The sequence below is a fragment of the Anguilla rostrata genome, chromosome 11, assembly GCF_018555375.3.
Source record: "Anguilla rostrata isolate EN2019 chromosome 11, ASM1855537v3, whole genome shotgun sequence".
NCBI classification, from domain to species: domain Eukaryota; kingdom Metazoa; phylum Chordata; class Actinopteri; order Anguilliformes; family Anguillidae; genus Anguilla; species Anguilla rostrata.
Window position 1 is genome coordinate 36,647,721 of NC_057943.1, and position 22,132 is coordinate 36,669,852.

The following is a 22,132-nucleotide window of genomic DNA, read 5'->3' on the forward strand; positions in this document are numbered from 1 at the left end:
AAACAGGCCAATCACACTGTCCATAACTTACAATAATAATAAACAAAAATATATAGATATTCCACCTTTTCTATTTAAATTCAAATATGGCTCCTACACTGAGTAAACCAACAAAATCACAATGTTCACTATATTCACTATGTTCAGTAAGCGGACTACATCAATTTGCAGTTCATGAAGGATGTCAAAGGATTTCAGGCTCATAATTTGGCACTGTTGGGGCAAGTGCAAGAAGTTTCATAGGAGCCCAGTTAGCTTGCCGTGATCGTATAGTGGTTAGTACTCTGCGTTGTGGCCGCAGCAACCCCGGTTCGAATCCGGGTCACGGCAGGATGTCAGCCCTGACACTGCAAAGGGGAAGAAGTTTTGCTGAGTACAGATTCAAGTGAACCAGTAATGGTAGGATCAGGACCGGAAAAGCAGAGAGAGAGAGCATGTTGGAGCTGGTTCATCGCGGTACTTCCTCTAATCGAGTGCATCAGCAATAAGGAAGCTAATAGGCGCTTGATTTTATTTTATGAAATGGAGGTGCAGTGATAGTCCATGTACAGTATTTTCAAACACTCTGCTGGATATTCAGTACAGATGCCCTCAGGATGCCAGCACTTCATTGTGTTCATTTTAAATGAAATGCAATGGTCAGACTGTGATGCAATGTAATGTTCAGACTGTGATGTAATTTAATGTACAGACTGTGATGTGATGCAATGTTCAGACTGTGATGTAATGCAATGTTCAGACTGATGTAATGTTCAGACTGATGTGATGTAATGTTCTGACTGTGATGTAGATTGTGATGTGATGCAATGTTTTGACTGAGATGTAATGCAATGTTCAGACTGTGATGTAATGTAATGTTCAGACTGATATAATGCAATGTTCAGACTGTGATGTAATGTAATGTTCAGACTGATATAATGCAATGTTCAGACTGTGATGTAATGTAATGTTCAGACTGTGATGTGATGCAATGTTCTGACCATGATGTAATGTACAGACTGTGATGTAGTGTTCAGACTGCGATGTAATGTAATGTTCTGACTGTGATGTAATGTAATGTTCAGACTGTAGTTTGAACCTGCAGCCCAACCCTGTCTGCTTGTGATCAAGTGAGTGAAAAGTCAAACCAGAAATGACAACCTTTAAAGAACTGTTCCTAAAAGCCCCCAAGATTGTTATATATGGGAAAAAGTGCTCTCCCTTGCAATTTTATTATTTTTGTGTAGAAAATGTTTGTTTTTCTAAATGTCTCTAGAGAAGTTACATTTTTTAAAATGATTGTGCAATGTGGTTTTTTTATTATTATTTTTTATTTTTTTTTAAAGAATTCAGTCAATATGTGCATTTATTGAATAAAAACCAAAAGTATAAACACATTTCCTCTCATACATATATAAACCTACGTATGCATAATACAGAGGTTACTCCCGCCGCGCCTTGAAGGCTAGGCTCCATGCCTTGTGTTTCCAAAGGCCAATTCATGGTCCAGACGTAGCATACACGGACCGGACTCCGCTGGGGTCCGCGCGGTCAAAATGACAAAATAGCGGACCTCAGTGTACGGCCGCCTGGGCATGTCCGCGCGAAGCTCAATTTTTGTGACCGCGCGTGCCTAGCGTACGCGTACCTGCGTCACACAAATCATGGCTCGGTATGAAACTGTTTCACATCGACATGCATTTCATGTGGCACCGGAAACACGCGGTGATGCGGAATACACAAAATAGACATAGGGTGGACATCTGAAGAGAGACTGGCTGAAGAGGTGAGAAGGTACAGGCACCTATGCGATTCATCCCAACGAGATTATAAATATTTTCAGAAGAACAACAATTCATGGAGAGCACAACGCTGGGCAGGGACGAGGCCATGTTGTTTACAGTCTGTAACTTCCGGCAGAAAAGGAAAACGACGCGTAGAGATTGTGGGAAATGTAGGGCTTAGGTATGCGGTGGTACGACTGGAGTATGAAAAGGGCGAACGACTGCGGACTGTCCGTCCGCACAGCGTATGCGCCCTGTACTTACAGACTACGTAAAAGCCTTAATTCACTTCGCTGTCCCCATTCACGTAAGCAGAGTTCTCGTAGTCCGGCTCACTGTCGCTGTCACCGTAGCCGACGGGCGCATTGCCGATCTGCATTGTCTCCGTGTTTACGTAATCGTCCTCGCACTCGCTCTCTTCCTCCTCGGGAATCTCCACATTGACGTAGCTCGCGTTGCTGTCCTCTGATGGTGCATCTGCGGAAGTGCATCCTTTCCCAAAACCCTGCATCTCCACGTTCAGGTAGTTGGTTCCACTGCCCTCCGATGGCGTGTCCACGTAATCAGGCTCTGAATCCAGGCCTTCCCGGTCCAGAGGCTGGCTGTGGTATGTACTACGGGCAACTGGTGGAAGGGTAAATGTTTAACACCTGCAAAATTCTTCATTATTCATCGCAGTACTTTTAAAGAAAAACACTGCCAGAGTCTTAGAGACACAATCACAGTCAGTGCCTCAGTGAATAGTATTGAGTTTGAGCCAAATGTGGGTAAAAATGAAATGCAACCTACTAATGCAGTGATACTAGTATGAGGAGATCTCTGAGTTCACAATAGCTGAAACAGAAAGTGTTGTCTGGTAAAAATGGAGAAGTGTTCATGAATGGCATCTCTCACTGATAGAAGTTCTGCTTATGAACTTCCACAAAATGTGTCCCCTCCTTCTGGCACATGCATACTGCTAAGTGACTGAGGAGGCACCATCACAAACCCCTGAAGTGATCTGGAGTGTCTCGCCAGGGTTCTGGAATGCTTTGGTAATACCTCCAGCATCACAGAGAATTTGAATAATTGAATATGTCATCCAATCAGAAAGGGTCCAGTGAGCGAGAGCCAATTGGCAAGAAGATGATTTAGCGAAGCTTTGAAGCTTCTCCAGGCTGGCAAAGTCAGCTAAAGATATAGGAAAAGCAAAAACACAAAGAGCAGCAGCTGGAAGGAGTTTTGGTGAGAATTTTTTGTGAGGTACACACCCCTTCATGGGTGTCCGGGGGGAGGGGGGCGGGTAGTTTCTCACCGAGTGTTGGCCTGCTCTTACCTGATTCCGAATGGGTCCTGCACTTACAGGTAAGACAGACACTGAGAAGGATGAGGAGGAGCAGAAACACAGCTCCCCCTGCTGATCCTGCCACAATCAGCACCAAGGGAAACTCTGCAATTAGAGACATACGGCCACAGTCACACCGTCCCACCAACGCACTGCACATGAAAACCAAACACATGCCCAACTGCCACCAACTATGCATTTATCTTATTTTACATGTTGTTAAAGGAAGACAGGCCATCCACCCTGCTTTGGTATTCTCTTTTTCACTTTAGTCAGGCAGGGGGGAAGCAGAGGGCGGTCACAGGTAGAGCTTCTATTACAGTACAGGAAGTGTTTCATGGCTAAGAATGAACCACTTGCCACACAGGGGATTCATATATGGGTTTGAGCAAGCCACTATACGACATACCTCTCATGCCCAGCTGTGTATTTAAAGCTAACTCAGACCTACCCACAGCCAACTGTGCATTTAAACCTGACTCTGGCCCCATAGCCAACTATGTATTTAAAACTAACTCAGGCCTACCCACAGCCAACTGTGCATTTAAACCTAACTCAGGCCTACCCACAGCCAACTGTGCATTTAAACCTAACTCAGGCCTACCCACAGCCAACTGTGCATTTAAACCTAACTAAATCCTACCCACAGCCAACTGTGCATTTAAACCTAACTCAGGCATACCCACAGCCAACTGTGCCTTTAAACCTAACTCAGACCTACCCACAGCCAACTGTAACTTTAAACCTAACTCAGGCCCCACAGTCAACTGTGCATTTAAACCTAACTCAAGCATCACAGCCAACTGTGCCTTTAAACCTAACTCAGACCCACCCACAGCCAACTGTGCCTTTAAACCTAACTCTGGCCCCACAGTCAACTGTGCATTTAAACCTAACTCAGACCCACCCACAGCCAACTGTGCCTTTAAACCTAACTCTGGCCCCACAGTCAACTGTGCATTTAAACCTAACTCAGACCCACCCACAGCCAACTGTAACTTTAAACCTAACTCTGGCCCCACAGCCAACTGTGCATTTAAACCTAACTCAGACCCACCCACAGCCAACTGTGCCTTTAAACCTAACTCTGGCCCCACAGTCAACTGTGCATTTAAACCTAACTCAGGCCTACCCACAGCCAACTGTGCCTTTAAACCTAACTCAGGCCCCACAGTCAACTGTGCATTTAAACCTAACTCAAGCATCACAGCCAACTGTGCATTTAAACCTAACTCAGGCCTACCCACAGCCAACTGTGCCTTTAAACCTAACTCAGGCCCCACAGTCAACTGTGCATTTAAACCTAACTCAAGCATCACAGCCAACTGTGCATTTAAACCTAACTCAGACCCACCCACAGCCAACTGTGCCTTTAAACCTAACTCTGGCACCACAGCCAACTGCATTTAAACCTAACTCAGGCCTACCCACAGCCAACTGTGCGTTTAAACCTAACCCTGGCCTACCCACAGCCAACTCAAGCCTACTCACAGCCAACTGTGCTTTTAGACCAAAGTGAACACAAAGTGAAGGCCACTCACCAGATTTCACTGTAACCTTAACAATCACCATGTCACTCCTGGAAATGTTGTGGTGGCCATTGGAAAATGTAGACACATAGACGCAGCTGTAGTTTCCTGAGTTGGATGAGTTGGCAGATGCAACCGAGAAGGAGTTGGGGTAAGATAAGGTGGTAAGGTTGACGCCATTGAATTCCAGGTGGAAATGCCCTCCTGTATACTGAGAGTGGCAAGTGATGGTGAAGTTTTGGCCCTCGATCACCTCACCAGTGGGAGGCCGTAGTGTGATGTTTGGCCTCTCTGTAGAAGAGCAATATTGAAAAATATTAGAATAGAAAATATAAAGCAGACTCGCTGAGCTACAATGAGTCAAATCACTTAAGACAGGAAGGATCATACATAGTCAATTACAAGATGACTGTGTTTTCTGTTCATAGTTATTGCTTATCTCTATTTTGGGCATCAGATGTACACATTCAATATCATGGTGGTGGACATGCTTTCCTAGCTCTCAGCCTTTCCTTCAGTCACATAAACAATATGCAACTGACAGATAACCGACAGCCTTACCTCCAACCACAGGCTCCATGAAGAACAAACAGATTTGACCTGCAGGGGAATGGTAGAACACTTTCATTGTTTTCAGCACATTAACAGATGATACAGCAACAGAGACTCCTCCCATCGCCACTACCCCTCCCCGTAATCTCACCACAGGAATGATGGATAGTCTGACTGGCTCCTCCCCTTTAAGGTCAAGTGGTTTTTAAATGTCTCCAATGGTTTGGATGATCTCAGTAATGTTCTTAAATGACCTAGTTACTGGCCCTCAGAAAAACAGGCAACATACAGTGAATATCTTCACTAATAATTCAGCCTTGGTCCAATTAACACAAACAGTAACAATATACTGTGACTTGTTCACAACCACTCGCTAAACTTTTTTTTATTGCTGAATCTGGTAAATTTTAAGATATAACCCAGAGCCAGGAACACGGCTGTTGAGGTAGTTAACACAGGAAACAATGAGGCTAAGTAGTCCGAAAGTGTTTTTAGTTTGAATGTGGCTACCTAGCAATTTACTCTGATCTGGAATTTAGATAGCTTATTAGCTGGCTGTATTTCTGATTTAGGAGTAATATATAGAAAAATTTACAAAAATCATCATAGTCTGTTAATTTAAATAAGGTCACGGTAGTGATCTTGAGTCAGCTTCAGTCTGTTAATTTAAATAAGGTCCCAGTACTGATCTAGAGCCAGCTTCAGTTTGTTAATTTGAATAAGGTCCCAATACTGATCTAGAGCCAGCTTCAGTCTGTTAATTTGAATAAGGTCATGGTACTGATCCAGAGCCAGCTTCAGTCTGTTAATAGGAATAAGGTCACGGTACTGATCCAGAGTCAGCTTCAGTCTGTTAATTTGAATAAGGTCACGGTACTGATCCAGAGCCAGCTTCAGTCTGTTAATTTGAATAAGGTCACGGTATTGATCTAGAATCAGCTTCATTCTTCATTTGAATAAGGTCCCGGTACTGATCTAGAGCCAGCTTCAGTCTGTTCATTTGAATAAGATCACGGTACTGATCCAGAGCCAGCTTCAGTCTGTTAATTTGAATAAGATCACGGTACTGATCTAGAATCAGCTTCAACCTTCATTTGAATAATGTCACAGTACTGATCTAGAATCAGCTTCAGTCTTCATTTGAATAAAGTCACAGTACTGATCTAGAATCAGCTTCAATCTTCATTTAAAGAAGGTCCCAGTACTGATCTAGAGCTAGCTTGAGTCTGTTTCATTTGCTAAGGAGCAACAAACCTCATTGAAAAGAAGGGAGACTCTCTTTTTTATACTAACCCAAAATATGAAGAGAGAACGCGTTTAAAAATAGCTTGTGAGCAGCTTTAACTTCTCTATACTTACACAATAACTGTATGTACTGGCTTCAGTAATGAAAGCATCAGCTATACAACCAAAGGCTACTATATCACATGAGCTGTTGACCGGTCAGTTAGGCTGCTTGTTTTCTTAGATTTCAGTTCTTGTGTCATGCAAGAAGAGGAAGTGTCTAAACACAAACGGACCACTCCTTCATGTTCCCATTACTGATTACTTTCTTTTTTTGCCACAGCAGTGATAAAGACACTAGACACCAGTGACATCTGTAAATGTGCTTTTTTATTAACAAGTAATATTTCTGGAAAGTTAACAAATTTCACAACCTAGGATGAATTACGTAAAACATCAATATGTTTGCTTTGTAGTTATGGCAAATTCATACAGAAATAAGTTTTTTTAAACTCCTTATGACAAAGCTGTGGTTATGGTATAAACTGTTTTCTTAAAAGTGACTACCATTGTGGTGTCTAAAAGCCTGGATTGGACCCATACACACTAATATTGTACACAACATACAGTAAATTCATTGATTGTGCACACTGTACATCCATGAAACATTTGAAAACTAATAACTGATTATACAAAGAAAGAAAGAAAGAAAAACATGAAAGGAAATAATGTAGGAAAAAATGGATGAATATAGAAAAATGTCAAGTATGATCACTTACCACTTAGAAGCAGCAGCATATAGATACAGAACATGATACAGAGTGGTGCAGTCTGCGTACGTGTGAGGAGCGAACGAGAGAGAGAGAGAGAGAGAGAGAGAGAGAGAGAGAGGGGAAGGAACTCAAGTTTTCACGCATACATTACATTTTTTTTCACACATACACATACCCTCACACAGTAAGAATCTACGAGGATGTAAGTGTAACATAATGAGATCTTTAATATTAAGACCGAAAAAGGACGTTTGTAATCTTTACATGAATATATCTAGTTCTGAACTTAATTTACATTTGTGCCAAACACATGACATTTTAGATTATTCCCTTAACAAGAGATCCTACATAATCCCAAGATATTCTCTTGGGCACATCCATTGAACAAATGAATATTTTATTTTATTTACTCTCTCTTCCAATATCTCCCCACACGAAGCATTCTGGCCACTTTGTAGATGACTGCACTGCACTGCGTGTGGAGCAGGCCAGTTTTTTCAGGATCAGGACCAAAATGACAGTCACACTCAGAAAAATAAGATGCTTGTCTTACATAACCCAGTTATGTCAACACTTTCCATGAGCTGAGTAGCACCAACAGTATTACAGTAAAAAATCACAAACATTCTGTTGCTAATTAGACAATGTGAGTAATTGTAACTAAAATGACAGTTCAACTTTAGAAAAACAAAGTAGATCCCGCTCTAAGTAATGATCGTGCAGATGACAAAATTAAATTGGTTTGACTTATAAATAGACTTGAAACTCTGATAGCTAAGTAGATCACACATTCAAAATAATGACTGCAGAACTGTTAAAATTAAGTTGGCTGAATTATACATTTATTTTTTACAAAATTGAAGTTACTTATGCAAAGAGTTGTCGCTCAAACTACATACAAATGTCATGCCAAAAGTTGCCTTCATTTGATAAAAGTAGCGACAGCAAGTTTTTATTTTATTTTATCAGTGCACACAGTGTTAAATATACACACTTACTAAGAATGAAACTACAGTTGGTGGCTTCCCACGCTCTTACAATCAATTGAATATTCAATTATTTTGAAAAACCTGTCCATAGTTCCTCTGAGACTTGGCATACACATGTCCCTGGCCATAATGAACTGCCTTTCAGTAAGATGGTGGGGTGTATTTCCTTGCTTTAGACCACAAAGCCCATGAAGTCCCTCTCTGAAACATACACTGAAACTGAAAAAATACCAAAAACTGAACTATTCTCTTTTTAACACGCTACAGACTACATGGTACTACAGGAGAGCCAGGGACTATTTAACACGCTACAGACTACACAGTGCTGCAGGAGAGCCAGGGACTATTTAACACGCTACAGACTACACAGTGCTGCAGGAGAGCCAGGGACTATTTAACACGCTACAGACTACACAGTGCTGCAGGAGAGCCAGGGACTATTTAACACGCTACAGACTACACAGTGCTGCAGGAGAGCCAGGGACTATTTAACACTACAGACTACACAGTGCTGCAGGAGAGCCAGGGACTGTTTAACACGCTACAGACTACACAGTGCTGCAGGAGAGCCAGGGACTGTTTAACCCTACAGACTACACAGTGCCAGAAGAGCCTGGACTATTAACACTACAGATACACAGTGCTGCAGGAGAGCCAGGGACTATTTAACACGCTACAGACTACACAGTGCTGCAGGAGAGCCTGGGACTATTTAACACTACAGACTACACAGTGCTACAGAAGAGCCTGGGACTATTTAACACTACAGACTACACAGTGCTGCAGGAGAGCCTGGGACTATTTAACACTACAGACTACACAGTGCTACAGAAGAGCCTGGGACTATTTAACACTACAGACTACACAGTGCTGCAGGAGAGCCTGGGACTATTTAACACTACAGACTACACAGTGCTGCAGGAGAGCCTGGGACTATTTAACACTACAGACTACACAGTGCTGCAGGAGAGCCTGGGACTATTTAACACTACAGACTACACAGTGCTACAGAAGAGCCTGGGACTGTTTAACACTACAGACTACACAGTGCTGCAGGAGAGCCTGGTACTATTTAACACTACAGACTACACAGTGCTGCAGGAGAGCCTGGGACTATTTAACACTACAGACTACACAGTGCTACAGAAGAGCCTGGGACTGTTTAACACTACAGACTACACAGTGCTGCAGGAGAGCCTGGTACTATTTAACACTACAGACTACACAGTGCTACAGAAGAGCCTGGGACTGTTTAACACTACAGACTACACAGTGCTGCAGAAGAGCCAGGGACTGTTTAACACGCTCCCCCCATACTGCAGAGAACCATCAACTGGCTGAAGACCTGAATGTGTATTACTGCAGGTTTGATCAGCCCACTTTCACACCCCTCACCCACCTCAACTCAAGCATTATACAACCAACTGCACCCCCTGCTACCACCTCCTCCCTCCCCCCTGACTCCCCACCGGCACTGACGGTCTGTGAAGAGAACGTGTATCAGCTCTTTCAGAGACAGAAGATCAGGAAGGCGCCAGGCCCACACGGCGTGTCACCCTCCTGTCTGAAAGTCTGCGCTGACCGGCTGGCCCACATCTTCACACGGATCTTCAACAGATCGCTGGAGCTTTGTGTAGTCCCCTCCTGCTTCAAACACTCCACTATCATCCCGGTCCCCAAGAAACCCTCCATCACTGGACTGAATGACAACAGGCCTGTTGCCCTGACGTCTGTGGTCATGAAGTCCTTCGAGAGACTGGTGCTGACCCACCTGACGGACATCACAGGCCCCCTGCTGGACCCCCTACAGTTTGCCTATCGGGAAAACAGGTCAGTAGATGATGCAGTGAACATAGGACTGCACCACATCCTGCAACACCTCGACTCCCCAGGGACGTACGCAAGGATCCTGCTCAGCATTCAGCTCGGCATTCAATACCATCATCCCAGAACTCCTCCTCACCAAACTCACCCAGCTCACTGTGCCTCCATCTGCCAGTGGGTCACAAACTTCCTGATAGACAGGAAGCAGCAGGTGAGGCTTGGAAAAATCACATCCAGCACCCGAACAGTCAGCACTGGCGCCCCTCAGGGATGTGTGCTCTCCCCGCTGCTCTTCTCCCTCTACACTAACGACTGCACCTCAGGAGACCCGTCTGTTCAACTCCTGAAATTTGAAGATGACACAACAGTCATCGGCCTCATTTGAGATGGAGAAGAGTCAGCATACAGACGGGAGGTCGAACAGCTGGCCCTGTGGTGCGGTCGCAACAACCTGGAGCTGAACACGCTCAAAACTGTGAAGATGACAGTGGACTTCAGGAGGAGCCCCCCATTGCTGCCCCCCCTCACCATATTCAACAGCACTGTGTCGGCTGTGGAATCCTTCAGGTCTCTGGGACCTACAATCTCCCAGGACCTGAAGTGGGAGTCTAACATCAACACAATCATCAAAAAGGCCCAGCAGAGGATGTACTTCCTGCGCCAGCCTCAAATGCAACCTGCCTCAGGAGCTGCTGATCCAGTTTTACACTGCAGTCATTGAGTCTGTTCTCTGCACATCCATCACTATCTGGTTTGGATCGGCCACTAAACAGGACAGGAACAGACTACAACGGACAATCAGCGAACACTGCACACCAAAACCACCAGACACAGGAACAGTTTCTTTCCCCTCGCCGTCACACTTATGAACAGTTAACTCACTGCGGCACTGTGCAATAACCCTGGAACACTATTTAATATTTATCTCTTCACTCCTTGCACTCTTCACTTCTTTGCACTATTTGTATCCTGTACTATCCTGTACACTGTATATAGTCATTCCTTGTGTATGTCTCTGAAGATTGTTGTTGTTGTGTTGTTACTCTTTTTTTTTCTTTGTGTAAGGCCTTTAAACTGGAGTCAAATTCCTTGCATGTGTAAACATACTTGGCAAATAAAAAAATACGATTCTGACTACACAGTGCTGCAGGAGAGCCAGGGACTATTTAACATGCTACAGACTACACAGTGCTGCAGGAGAGCCTTTGACTAAATTACCAGTCTCTCCAGCAGGTGGTGGGCCCAGGCCCAGTCGTGTCCTGTAACTGCAGTTCCAGTCATAGTTTACTCAGACTAAGTTAAGTTAAGAGTAAGGTTTACTTAGGCTGAGGCTCAAACTTTTGGCCTCTGGGTCCAGTCTGCAGTCAAAGTGAATGCATTTATTAGCTTTGCTGGCCACTCAGGCTGCCTAAAATTAGCTTTTTACTTCAGTTTTCTGGACATCAATTCCTCAGTTATTTAGTATTGTATGTTTATTTAAAGTAGACTGTCTGGTGGCATAGTGGACTACCTGTCTCTTCTCAACAAAAAGCCCTTCTTCAAATTATTCAACTTACTTTTAGGACTGAATTTACTCTTTACAATCAGGAAGCTATGCCCTTCTTTCTATTTCCTGTGTGATGTTTACCAGTAAAGACACTAGAAATAACACACAGTACAACCAACATATGAGAAATACCACAAAATTATCATTCTAAGCTTTAGTAGCCAGATAACACAAGGCCTATGACCTTAACTATGCCAAATCTACTTATTAATAGATGTTTGTAGCATACACTCACTGCATTCAGTTGTTGAATTATATTTGAAGTCTTGCCGTGTCACCTTCTCACTTTTGGTCTTAAGCAGAATGGGTAGCTATATGTCCTGCCGTTTCATGTCAGACCAGAGATGCCACCCAGCAGTGGGAAAGCTGAACATCGACACAGTGTTCAGCAACCACCGGGACAGGGCACCACGACCTCAACTCCTGAAAGACCTGAGTGTAATATTATCCTTCTGGGTAAGCAAAATAGATCTAGCCTTAATTCCTCAATATATAACTTCTGTAAATTATTTGAAAATAAACGTTTTGTATTTTTGTAAAAAACGCGTTGTATTTTTATTTGGATACACGGGCTCCACTGATTAATCTCTAATTGAAAGTGTTGGTTGTTTCCTCCTAAATTTTTATAAATAGTTAGTGACCCATTATTGAAACTCTTTATCACCACCAGGGGGAAAAAATCCAAGGGGAGGAATAGTGTTTTAACCCTCGGGCTGTGTTCATGCCATATTTCTGTTGTTTGTGTTCCCATCCTAAATTGGCAGTCCTTTGTAATTATTTATACAGCAATCATAATGTATAAATGATCACCACATTTTACACCATTTAAGCAACTTCATTCTCAGTCATTATCACAAGTTCTATCATTCTTTTTGGAATTTTGGCCTATAGACCTAATTTATCTAAAATTATACCATTCATTTTTTAGTAAAATAAGCATAATTCATGTATTTATGTATTTTAAGTTTTGTAAGGACCAGTAGAAAGCATGTTGAATGATTATCCCAGGATGCTGTGTGTCAACATTTAGCCAGAATATGTCTTGAAACCATTTCAGATTCTATTACTGTTCCCCTCACACTACAAGATTTTGAGTTGTAAATATCAAAAATGTTTCATATTAAGACAAAAAAGGCCCCGACTGACAGAGGCCCTCAAAAGAAATATTAGGATGCAGGATTTTTCAGGGGTGGTGGGGACCAATGTGAGATCTTTTCATGGGACACAGAATCCCTGGTGGCACTCCTCCCTCTCACTACAGGATACAGGATCTGGGCGGCCCAGGACCAGCTTCAAATCTGGAACACCCCAGCTATTGGCAGGAGAGGTGTATCTGGCTCAAAATCGACCCAATTATGCTGCAATGTGCACCAGACATTAGAATCACTGTAATGTTGGAGTCTCAAACAAAACATTTGCACGATCAAAGACATTTGAAGTTGGTGTGGTCTTGCAGATGGAGATCATACTTTATCGAAGTTTTTTTGCAGTGTTTCTCACCTCTGCTGTGAATTGTTGAGTGTGAGACCTGTATCTCAAGCCCGATCAGCTGGGTCACATTTATTTTGGAACATCACAAAACAGATTATAGGATAACATGAACAGCCCCATTTTGTGTGTCAGCGTCTGTGTGTGTGCGTGCATGTGGGTGTGCGGGTGAGTGTTTCTGTCTGATGAATGTACTGATATAGACTCATCCATCCATTTCCTATGGCCAGCCATATTTGACTAGAAACACTACAGATGCACAAAATTTGAAGTTGTAAATTGGTCATATTTGACGGGAACACAACCTAAAATATTAACAACAAATTTTACAAATAACAATGGCATGAGACATTTACAAAAGTATAATTCCAAACCTGGCTAGAAGTATTTAAAATAAATAAATAATAAATACAATTATTTTTAATTTTGAACAGATTCAACAGTTTCTTGGCATTCTTCAATTTTTTTTACATAGTTACTTATGAAGGATTGTTGCGTTTTCAGGAATCTTGCCTTATGTGAAAAGAATTTCACTGATATAATAATCGAATTATTGGCTAGTTCAATTTATTTGTCCTTCTGGTTAATGGTTAATATCGTTACTCCTTTCAAAAGTACGAATGTCACCTTAAATATCACGCATAAAACGCTGGGTTTTATTTTTAAACGGCGTTACATCGGGAATATCCTTGGGCATACCGGATCTCGGGGTCGGGAGCTTGAAGAGTTTGGTTACGGTAACTGGAGCAAGACCTGTTTTTATACGGTCTATCAGCAAGACCCATAGCCCACAGTCCTATCAGTCAAATAAATTTTAAGGTGGTTTTACTTTTGTTCTAGTTGCCAAATATTTTCTGAACTACATTAGTAAATACATAATGTAAATATACTTAGTAACAAAATAACAAAGTACAGTGTTAAAGATATAGGTTTAAATATAAGTATATAATGTGCAATTATATCCAACTCTATTAGTCACAAGAAGAAAAACGTCAAAATCGCACTTAAGAAATAATTGCATTTACCAAGCTTTTATTTTGAAATACTCTAACCGGAAAGCTCCAATAATTTGCAGCAACGGGGCTTTTTGCAGCAGCCGGCTGTCTTACTCGTATAAGGCAGGCTAGTTGGCTATTTTCTGTCCTAAGAGACAGTTTTGCATTATTTTTAATGACGGCGCCTTTGCTTTCCTGGTCGGAGAAAGCGCTTCGGCTGCTTCGGAAAATGGACAACTTTAATCTCCCAGGTTTGACGAACAAGATGTCGTTTAAATGGTTTCTCTTCAGAGTCGCATTTTGGTCGGCCCAAGTTTCTATGTGGTGCCACTCAAAAATAATGCAATCGCCCCCCATATGTTGCATGCCATATAACACTGTAGACGAGGTGTACCTATTTTACACCCGTCGGTTATTTTATCATCTAGAACAACATGCTCTGTTCAGTGCATCTCTTTCTGGAAACGTTGTAGCATCGGACAGGGTTTCGGGTCGTCCTCAAATTTTCGATAACTGTTCCCGAAGAGCGCAGTTCTGTTGTACGTATGTGCAGTGCTGAGTAGAAAAGTGAATTGCCTACTAGTTGCTTAAATAGATCTGTGGAATACTACAGCTGGTGTTTATGGAGTCTTTCGTAACACATGTCCGGAAATTGGTTTCTGTGAGGTTCAGCATATTCCTGGCTGTCAGATTCTCCCTTTTGTGTGTCTTGTGTGCGCAGGTTCCAGTCGTGCACAGTGTCTAAAGTTTGAAGTAGACGGGGTGCAGGTGGGGTGGATACCTGCAACTGTGGTGCCTGTGCTGAGCAGGTTTCCCCAAGTATTCACCCTGCCACAGCGGGGCGCTGTAGCACTGTGCCCCAGCCTGGACACCTACAGCAGCAGGTCTGAAGCTGTGCATGATGTCATCAAGGCACTGAGGGAGGAGAACCATTTTACCTGTCTGAGGGGGTGGAGAGAGGAGGTGAGACATACCTTTTACCTGTCTGAGGGGGTGGAGAGAGGAGGTGAGGCATACCTTTTACCTGTCTGAGGGGTGGAGAGAGGAGGTGAGACATACCTTTTACCTGTCTGAGGGGTGGAGAGAGGAGGTGAGGCATACCTTTTACCTGTCTGAAGGGGGTGGAGAGAGGTGAGGCATACCTTTTACCTGTCTGAAGGGTGGAGAGGAGGTGAGACATACCTTTTACCTGTCTGAGTGGGTGGAGAGATGAAGGTGAGACATACCTTTTACCTGTCCAATGCAGTGAGACAGAAGTGAGGCATCATTATTTCTGTGTGTGCTTTTTTCCATCAGAAGTATGAAGTAAGGGCAAGATACTGTGACAGTCCATTACTGTGTATGGAGAGAGCAGCAACCAGTAAGTCCTGAGTACAGTGTGTGTGTTCTGTGTGTGTGTGTGTATGTATGTATGTATGGAGAGAGCAACAACCAGTCCTGAATACAGCTTCTTTTATGTGCTGTATGCACATACAGCTGGCTGAAACTTTCATAGATTTAACAAGGCGTGTGTGCGTGCATGGTTATGTTGTGTGTGCGTTCTGTGTGTGTGCGATTGTGTGCGTGTGTGTGCGCGCGTGTTCTGTGTGTGTGTGTGTCTGTGCGTCTGTCTGTCCATCTGCAGGCCTCTTTGGGGTGAAGCGCTACGGTGTCCATGTGAATGGTTATACTCGAGGAGCGGATGGGGCGCTAAGCATTTGGTTGGCACGACGCTCCCCCACCAAACAGACCTACCCTGGGAAACTGGACAACCTGGTACTGCCAGCCTGGTTTACCCATTACATTACATTACAGGCATTTAGCAGACGCTCTTATCCAGAGCGACTTGCATAACTTTTTTTTTTTTTACATAGCATAACCTTCTGCCTGGTGAACACTTGATCTGTGTTATTTGAGAGACTTAATGCATTCATAGGTATTTCTGTGGTGAAAGGTTTGTGTGCTGACTTATTTTCTCACTGGCTCACTGGACACATTCTTGATGGGATATGCAGTCCATATTGCCAGAAGGTCTGAGAACCACTGTTACCACTGTTCACCCTACATACTACATATACACAAAGTAAACTGGTCAAGTCACATGCTGCATGTGCAAGACACACTGTGCATGCCACACACACTACATATAACCCACATGCTATATGCAAGCCATATGTTGTAGGAAAGTGTTTGGGTTAGTCAGGCACATTTTAGGGGTGGGTTGTACAGTGATGGTGATTCTCCCGAAAGGGTTAAGCTGGCAGTATACTGACAGGATTGAGAACCACCAGCGAACATGTCCACGAACACTGTTGTCGGTATACTCAGTGAGAACACTGCACCGTTTAAAGTCACTCCACACCGCTGGGGCGTGAATAATTACGAGGCAGCTATTAACCGGGGCTGGAACCTCACCCAGACCTCCGTCTCGCAGCTACGCCATGGATGTATAAAGAGAAGGGCTACGCGAGATCCCAACACAAAACAAAAAGTTTAAAGTGTTTAAAGTGGCTTTAGTTTATCTAGCTATGCAAAAGAAGAAAAAAGGCGAAGGAGATGGTACGTTCGCCCTCTAAATCAGAGTAGGACGGAGAATGGAGAGTTTTGTCTGTACATTCAGCAAATGCAGAGTTTAGAGGAGGGGGTCCACTTTCTCTTATTTCCGAATGTGTGCTAGGCGTTTTGATGACTTGCTGAAACGAGTAGCACCATTCATCAAACATGCGGGAACTCACAGAATTCCTATCTCTACAGAAGAGAGATTGGCGTTGACTCACTGTACATTAGCATGTGAAGTCTGCCCTCTGAACTCTCAACCGTGACGTAACCAACCATGTGATATTTGGACCAATAGCTGAGAGGGGGAGGTCGGAGAACAAGAAAGACATTTTCTAAAAGTTCTCCCTGGAGGCCATCGCACACTGCACCATGAGAACACACAACACCGCGTCCTTTTGTTTTTCAGTTGTTCTCATTGCGCCTTTTTGCTCAAAAAGTTCTACTTCTTACAAAGTATACTGCCTACTTAAGGGTTAGAATGTGGGATAGTAGGGGTGAGTTGTACAGTGAGGGTGATTCTCCCGAAAGGGTTAAGGTTAGAATGTGGGATAGCAGGGGTGGGTTGTACAGTGATGGTGATTCTCCCGAAAAGGTTAGTGTTAGAATGTGGGATGGATAGGGGTGGGTTGTACAGTGACTGTAATTCTCCTGCAGGGGTTAGTGTTAGAATGTGGGATGGATAGGGGTGGGTTGTACAGTGATGGTGATTCTCCTGCAGGGGTTAGGGTTAGAATGTGGGATGGTAGGGGTGGGTTGTACAGTGATGGTGATTCTCCTGAGAAGGCAGCTGGTGGGTTGGCCGCAGGAAGCAGCGTGAAGCAGACCCTGATCAAAGAGTGCCAAGAGGAAGCATGCATCCCAGAATGCATTGCTGAGACTGCCCAACCTGTGGGGACAATCAGGTGACTCCCTCGCCATCTCCTCCATCCTCCTGCGGTCACGACTAAAATATTTTAACTGAAGAACGGTTACTGAACGATTGAGAAGTACTTTCAGCAGAGTGTAATACTGTAAATTCGCTGAAAATCCCTTGTGATGAAGAACAAACATTCATGTAGAAGCACTCATGCTAGTGTCCCTCAGCATGTTGTCTGTGCCCTGCCCTGTGTTCCTAACCCCACCCTGTGTTCCTGACCCCAACTTCATCTCTTGGCTACACCTATGAGGATGAAGAGGGCGTGATTCCTGATAGCCAGTTTGTCTCTGCCCCGCCCTGTGTTCCTAACCCCACCCTCATCTCTTAGCTACACCTATGAGGATGAAGAGGGCGTGATTCCTGATAGCCAGTGTGTCTCTGCCCCGCCCTGTGTTCCTAACCCCACCCTGTGTTCCTGACCCCACCCTCATCTCTTAGCTACACCTATGAGGATGAAGAGGGCGTGTTTCCTGAGAGCCAGTTTGTCTCTGCCCCGCCCTGTGTTCCTAACCCCACCCTCATCTCTTAGCTACACCTATGAGGATGAAGAGGGCGTGTTTCCTGAGAGCCAGTTTGTCTCTGCCCCGCCCTGTGTTCCTAACCCCACCCTCATCTCTTAGCTACACCTATGAGGATGAAGAGGGCGTGTTTCCTGAGAGCCAGTTTGTGTTTGACCTGCAGCTGCCGGTCCACTTCAGGCCTCAGATCGGCGATGGCGAGGTGCAGGACTTCCTCCTGTATCCCATAGAGCAGGTCAAACTCCCCTCCAGCGTTACGTGCATGCTGAACACGCACTGAACACGCGCTGAACACGCACTGAACACGCACTGAACACGCGCTGAACACGCATTGAACACAGGTCAACACGCTGGACACAGCCATGCGCACTGAACACAGGTCTACACACTGGACACAGCCATGCGCACTGAACACAGGTCAACACGCTGGACACAGCCACAAGCACTGAACACAGGTCAACACGCTGGACACAGCCACACGCACTGAACACAGGTCAACACGCTGGACACAGCCATGCGCACTGAACACAGGTCAACACATGACAGCCACATGCACTGAACACGGGTCTACACACTGGACACAGCCATGCGCACTGAACACAGGTAAACACGTTGGACACAGCCATGCGCACTGAACACAGGTCTACACGCTGGACACAGCCACAAGCACTGAACACAGGTCTACACACTGGACACAGCCATGCGTACTGAACACAGGTCAACACGCTGGACACAGCCACAAGCACTGAACACAGGTCTACACGCTGGACACAGCCATGCGTACTGAACACAGGTCTACACACTGGACACAGCCATGCGTACTGAACACAGGTCAACACGCTGGACACAGCCACAAGCACTGAACACAAGTCAACACGCTGGACACAGCCACAAGCACTGAACACAGGTCAACACGCTGGACACAGCTACAAGCACTCAACGTGCATGGTGTGTCTTTTTCAGGCGAAGGACGTGCTGGTGAGTGAGGACTTCAAACCCAACAGCGCAATGGTGCTTCTGGACTTCCTGATCAGAAACTCCTACATACAGCCAGACTCTGGTCAGTACCAGAGCATGATGTCACACAATTTCACAAACTGTTATTCCATAATTGCATGTATGGCACTACCCCAGATGCACAGACTGTACTGCAGTGCATTCTCACGGGGATGGTGTGTCACTGCCCTGGCGCCCCCGTGTGTTGCAGAGCGGTATTACCAGGAGTTTGTGGTGGGACTGCACAGACCTCTCTGACAGCAGAGGACAGCGGAATCCGCTACGGACGAGAGGAGAACTCCAGGGCGGCGGCCATCTTGTGTCCAAGCGGAGTAAGGAAAGCCACAGCGTGCCGTTATACGGGCGTCAGGCGGTCGTGTGATGAGCACATGACCGAGGCTGCGTCCGAAATCGCATACTATGTACTACATAGCATACAGTCAGGTCCATAAATATTTGGACATTGACGAAGTTATTGTTATTTTAGCTGTTTACCACAGCATATTGATGTTAAATTTAATAAATTAAAATAAATTAGATAACAAATAAGTGCAGACCTTCAGCGTTAAATTGAAGGTATTTACATCCAAATCGGGTGAACGGTCTAGGAATGACAGCACTTTTTATATGTGGTCCCCCCCCTTTTTAAGGGACCAAAGGTAATTGGGCAATTGGCTGCTCAGCTGTTCAATGGCCAGGTGTACGTTATTCCCTTATTATTTCATGTACAAGTAAGCAGATTGATTTTAAGTGTGGCATTTGCATTTGGAATCTGTTGCTGTTAACTCTCAATATGAAGTCCAAAGAGCTGTCACTGTCGGTGAAGCAAGCTATCATTAGGCTGAGAAAAACAAAAAACCCATCAGAGCGATAGCAAAAACTTTAGGTGTGACCAAATCAACTATTTGGTACATTCTTAAAAAGAAAGAACGCACTGGTGAGCTCAGGAACACCAAAAGACCCGGAAGACCATGGAAAACAACTGTGGTGGATGACAGAAGAATACTTTCCCCGGTGAAGAAAAACCCCTTCACAACAGTTGGCCAGATCAAGAACACCCTCCAGGAGGTAGGCGTATTTGTGTCAATGTCAACAATCAAGAGAGGACTTCACTAGAGTAAATACAGAGGGTTTACCACACGATGTAAATCATTGGTAAGCCTCAAAAACAGGAAGACCAGATTAGAGTTTGCCAAAAAAACATCTAAAAAAGCCTGTACAGTTCTGGAACAACATCCTATGGACAGATGAGATAAAGGTCAACTTGTACCAGAATGATGGGAAGAGAAGAGTATGGAGAAGGGAAGGAACTGCTCATTATCCAAAGCCACCTCATCTGTGAAGCATGGTGGAGGTAGTGTTATGGCGTGGGCATGCATGGCTGCCACTGGAACTGGTTCCCTTGTATTTATTGATGATGTGACTGCTGACAAAAGCAGCAGGATGAATTCTGAAGTGTATAGGGCTATATTATCTGCTCAGATTCAGCCAAATGCTTCAAAACTCACCGGACGATGCTTCACAGTGCAGATGGACAATGACCTGAAGCATACTGCGAAAGCACCCCTAGACTTTTTTAAGGCAAAGAAGTGGAATGTTCTGCAATGGCCAAGTCAATCACCTGACCTGAATCCAATTGAGCATGCATTTCACTTGCTGAAGGCAAAACGCCCCAAGAACAAGCAGGAACTGAAGACGGCTGAAGTAGAGGCCTGGCAGAGCATCACCAGGGAAGAAACCCAGCGTCTGGTGATGTCTATGGGTTCAAGGCTTCAGGCAGTCATTGACTGCAAAGGATTTGCAACCAAGTATTAAAAATGACAATTTAATTTATGATTATGTTAGTTTGTCCAATTACTTTTGAGCCCCTAAAATTGGGGGGCTATTTATAAAAATGGTTGTTATCCCTACATTGTTCATACAGTATTTTTGACAAAACCCTTAAATTAAAGCTGAAAGTCTAAACTTAAATCACATCTTGATTGTTTCATTTCAAATCCATTGTGGTGGCGTACAGAGCCAAAATGATGAAAATTGTGTCACTGTCCAAATACTTATGGACCTGACTGTATATTGTTTTTAGCAGCAGCCGACTTTCCCCACGACCAGCAGCCCACTTCCCCCCCAGCGGAGTTCCCCCACAACCAGCAGCCGACTTTCCCCACGACCAGCAGCCGACTTCCCCCACGACCATCAGCCGACTTCCCCCACGACCAGCAGCCGACTTTCCCCACGACCAGCAGCCCACTTCCCCCACGACCAACAGCCGACTTCCCCCACGACCAGCAGCCCACTTCCCCACAACTAAGGGACTTAAATTTTTCAGGTTCATCATTAAGTTCGTATTACTGGATCAGTCCCACTCCTTGGGAAGACCCTGCAGAATTTCTGACGACCCGTGTCGATGTCTTGAAACTGCTTTGTGGCCACAAAGGCTGTTCAGGCCCTAACGTCACGAACAGCCACGCGGGGTCAATAAGCGTGCATCTGTTTGCACTGTGTGAATGTTACATGTGTGAGAGAGGGTCATTTAAGGCGGGGTTCAAAAACTGCACTACTGTGGGGTTCCAGAAAAGAAATTCTGTTTCCCTTTTCAGGATGCTCCTCACATTTTCATATTTCATAAATAAAACCAAACCTTGTCTGGCTGATACATCCTTTGAAATGTAAAAATTGTCATTACGAAATACACAGTGTGTAAGGCTAATTGTTTTCAGCTTTTTAACTGAACATTTCTTAACTGAGCATTTTAATGCTGATGTCACAATCATTACATTACATTACAGGCAAGAGTGGCCTAATAACCTACTCTTCTCAGGGTTGAACTGCTACTGCATGGCAGCCTGTAGTGGGCACTGGATGTGTGAAATATTTAAGGTTTAAGAGAGGGAGCGAAAGGACTAAAGGATCGGGAACTACTGACGTACGGCACCATTTACACGCCCAGTAATGTACTGTAAATATCCTGTGAGGCAGAATCCAGAGCTGGAGAAAATGCACCTACGTCATACCACTGTGAGAATCAACTTGAACTCTGAAATGATACAAAACATGAAAAACGACTGGTTAAAGGAGCAAGCATGTCGCTAGCAGCGGTGTTACACCTGTCAGCGAAGTGGCACAGGCCTACCATTAAAATGGCCACAGACAAAAGTCA

At 44.3% G+C, this 22,132-nt stretch overlaps 2 protein-coding genes, 1 long non-coding RNA gene and 1 other non-coding gene across 10 annotated transcripts; 3 read left to right on the forward strand and 1 right to left on the reverse strand.

The window, feature by feature from the left end:
* The first annotated feature begins 258 nt into the window (after window positions 1-258).
* On the forward strand, window positions 259-330 carry trnah-gug (transfer RNA histidin (anticodon GUG)). Its single transcript has one exon. It is a non-coding gene; the product is annotated as a tRNA-His (tRNA).
* Window positions 331-1,327: 997 nt separating this feature from the next.
* On the reverse strand, window positions 1,328-7,243 carry LOC135234806 (uncharacterized). 2 transcript variants are annotated; one of them, XM_064299762.1, is made up of 5 exons: window positions 7,172-7,243; window positions 5,178-5,216; window positions 4,629-4,907; window positions 3,079-3,192; window positions 1,328-2,387 (listed from the first exon to the last, which is right to left on the reverse strand). In XM_064299762.1, exons 1-5 carry the CDS (start codon window positions 7,203-7,205, stop codon window positions 2,044-2,046), a joined length of 810 nt encoding a protein of 269 aa, XP_064155832.1. In that variant the 5' UTR covers window positions 7,206-7,243; the 3' UTR covers window positions 1,328-2,043. The 2 variants fall into 2 exon arrangements, with proteins under 2 accessions (XP_064155832.1, XP_064155831.1); XM_064299761.1 differs by having other exon boundaries at window positions 4,629-4,905; window positions 5,170-5,216.
* Window positions 7,244-8,813: 1,570 nt separating this feature from the next.
* Window positions 8,814-13,385, forward strand: LOC135234807 (uncharacterized). Its single transcript, XR_010324204.1, has 3 exons — window positions 8,814-10,252; window positions 11,132-11,980; window positions 12,786-13,385. It is a non-coding gene; the product is annotated as an uncharacterized LOC135234807 (long non-coding RNA).
* A 673-nt stretch (window positions 13,386-14,058) lies between these two features.
* tpk2 (thiamin pyrophosphokinase 2) lies at window positions 14,059-21,628 on the forward strand. 6 transcript variants are annotated; one of them, XR_010324211.1, is made up of 10 exons: window positions 14,059-14,258; window positions 14,729-14,970; window positions 15,304-15,367; window positions 15,632-15,762; window positions 17,329-17,447; window positions 18,082-18,214; window positions 18,943-19,039; window positions 19,187-19,307; window positions 21,059-21,107; window positions 21,262-21,628. XR_010324211.1 is itself a non-coding variant. In XM_064299779.1 (8 exons), the coding sequence occupies exons 1-8, from the start codon at window positions 14,183-14,185 to the stop codon at window positions 19,231-19,233; spliced, it is 909 nt and encodes a 302-aa protein (XP_064155849.1). In that variant the 5' UTR covers window positions 14,060-14,182; the 3' UTR covers window positions 19,234-20,946. The 6 variants fall into 6 exon arrangements, 1 of the variants encoding a protein (XP_064155849.1); XR_010324207.1 differs by having other exon boundaries at window positions 21,059-21,628; XR_010324208.1 differs by having other exon boundaries at window positions 21,062-21,628.
* Window positions 21,629-22,132: the final 504 nt, after the last annotated feature.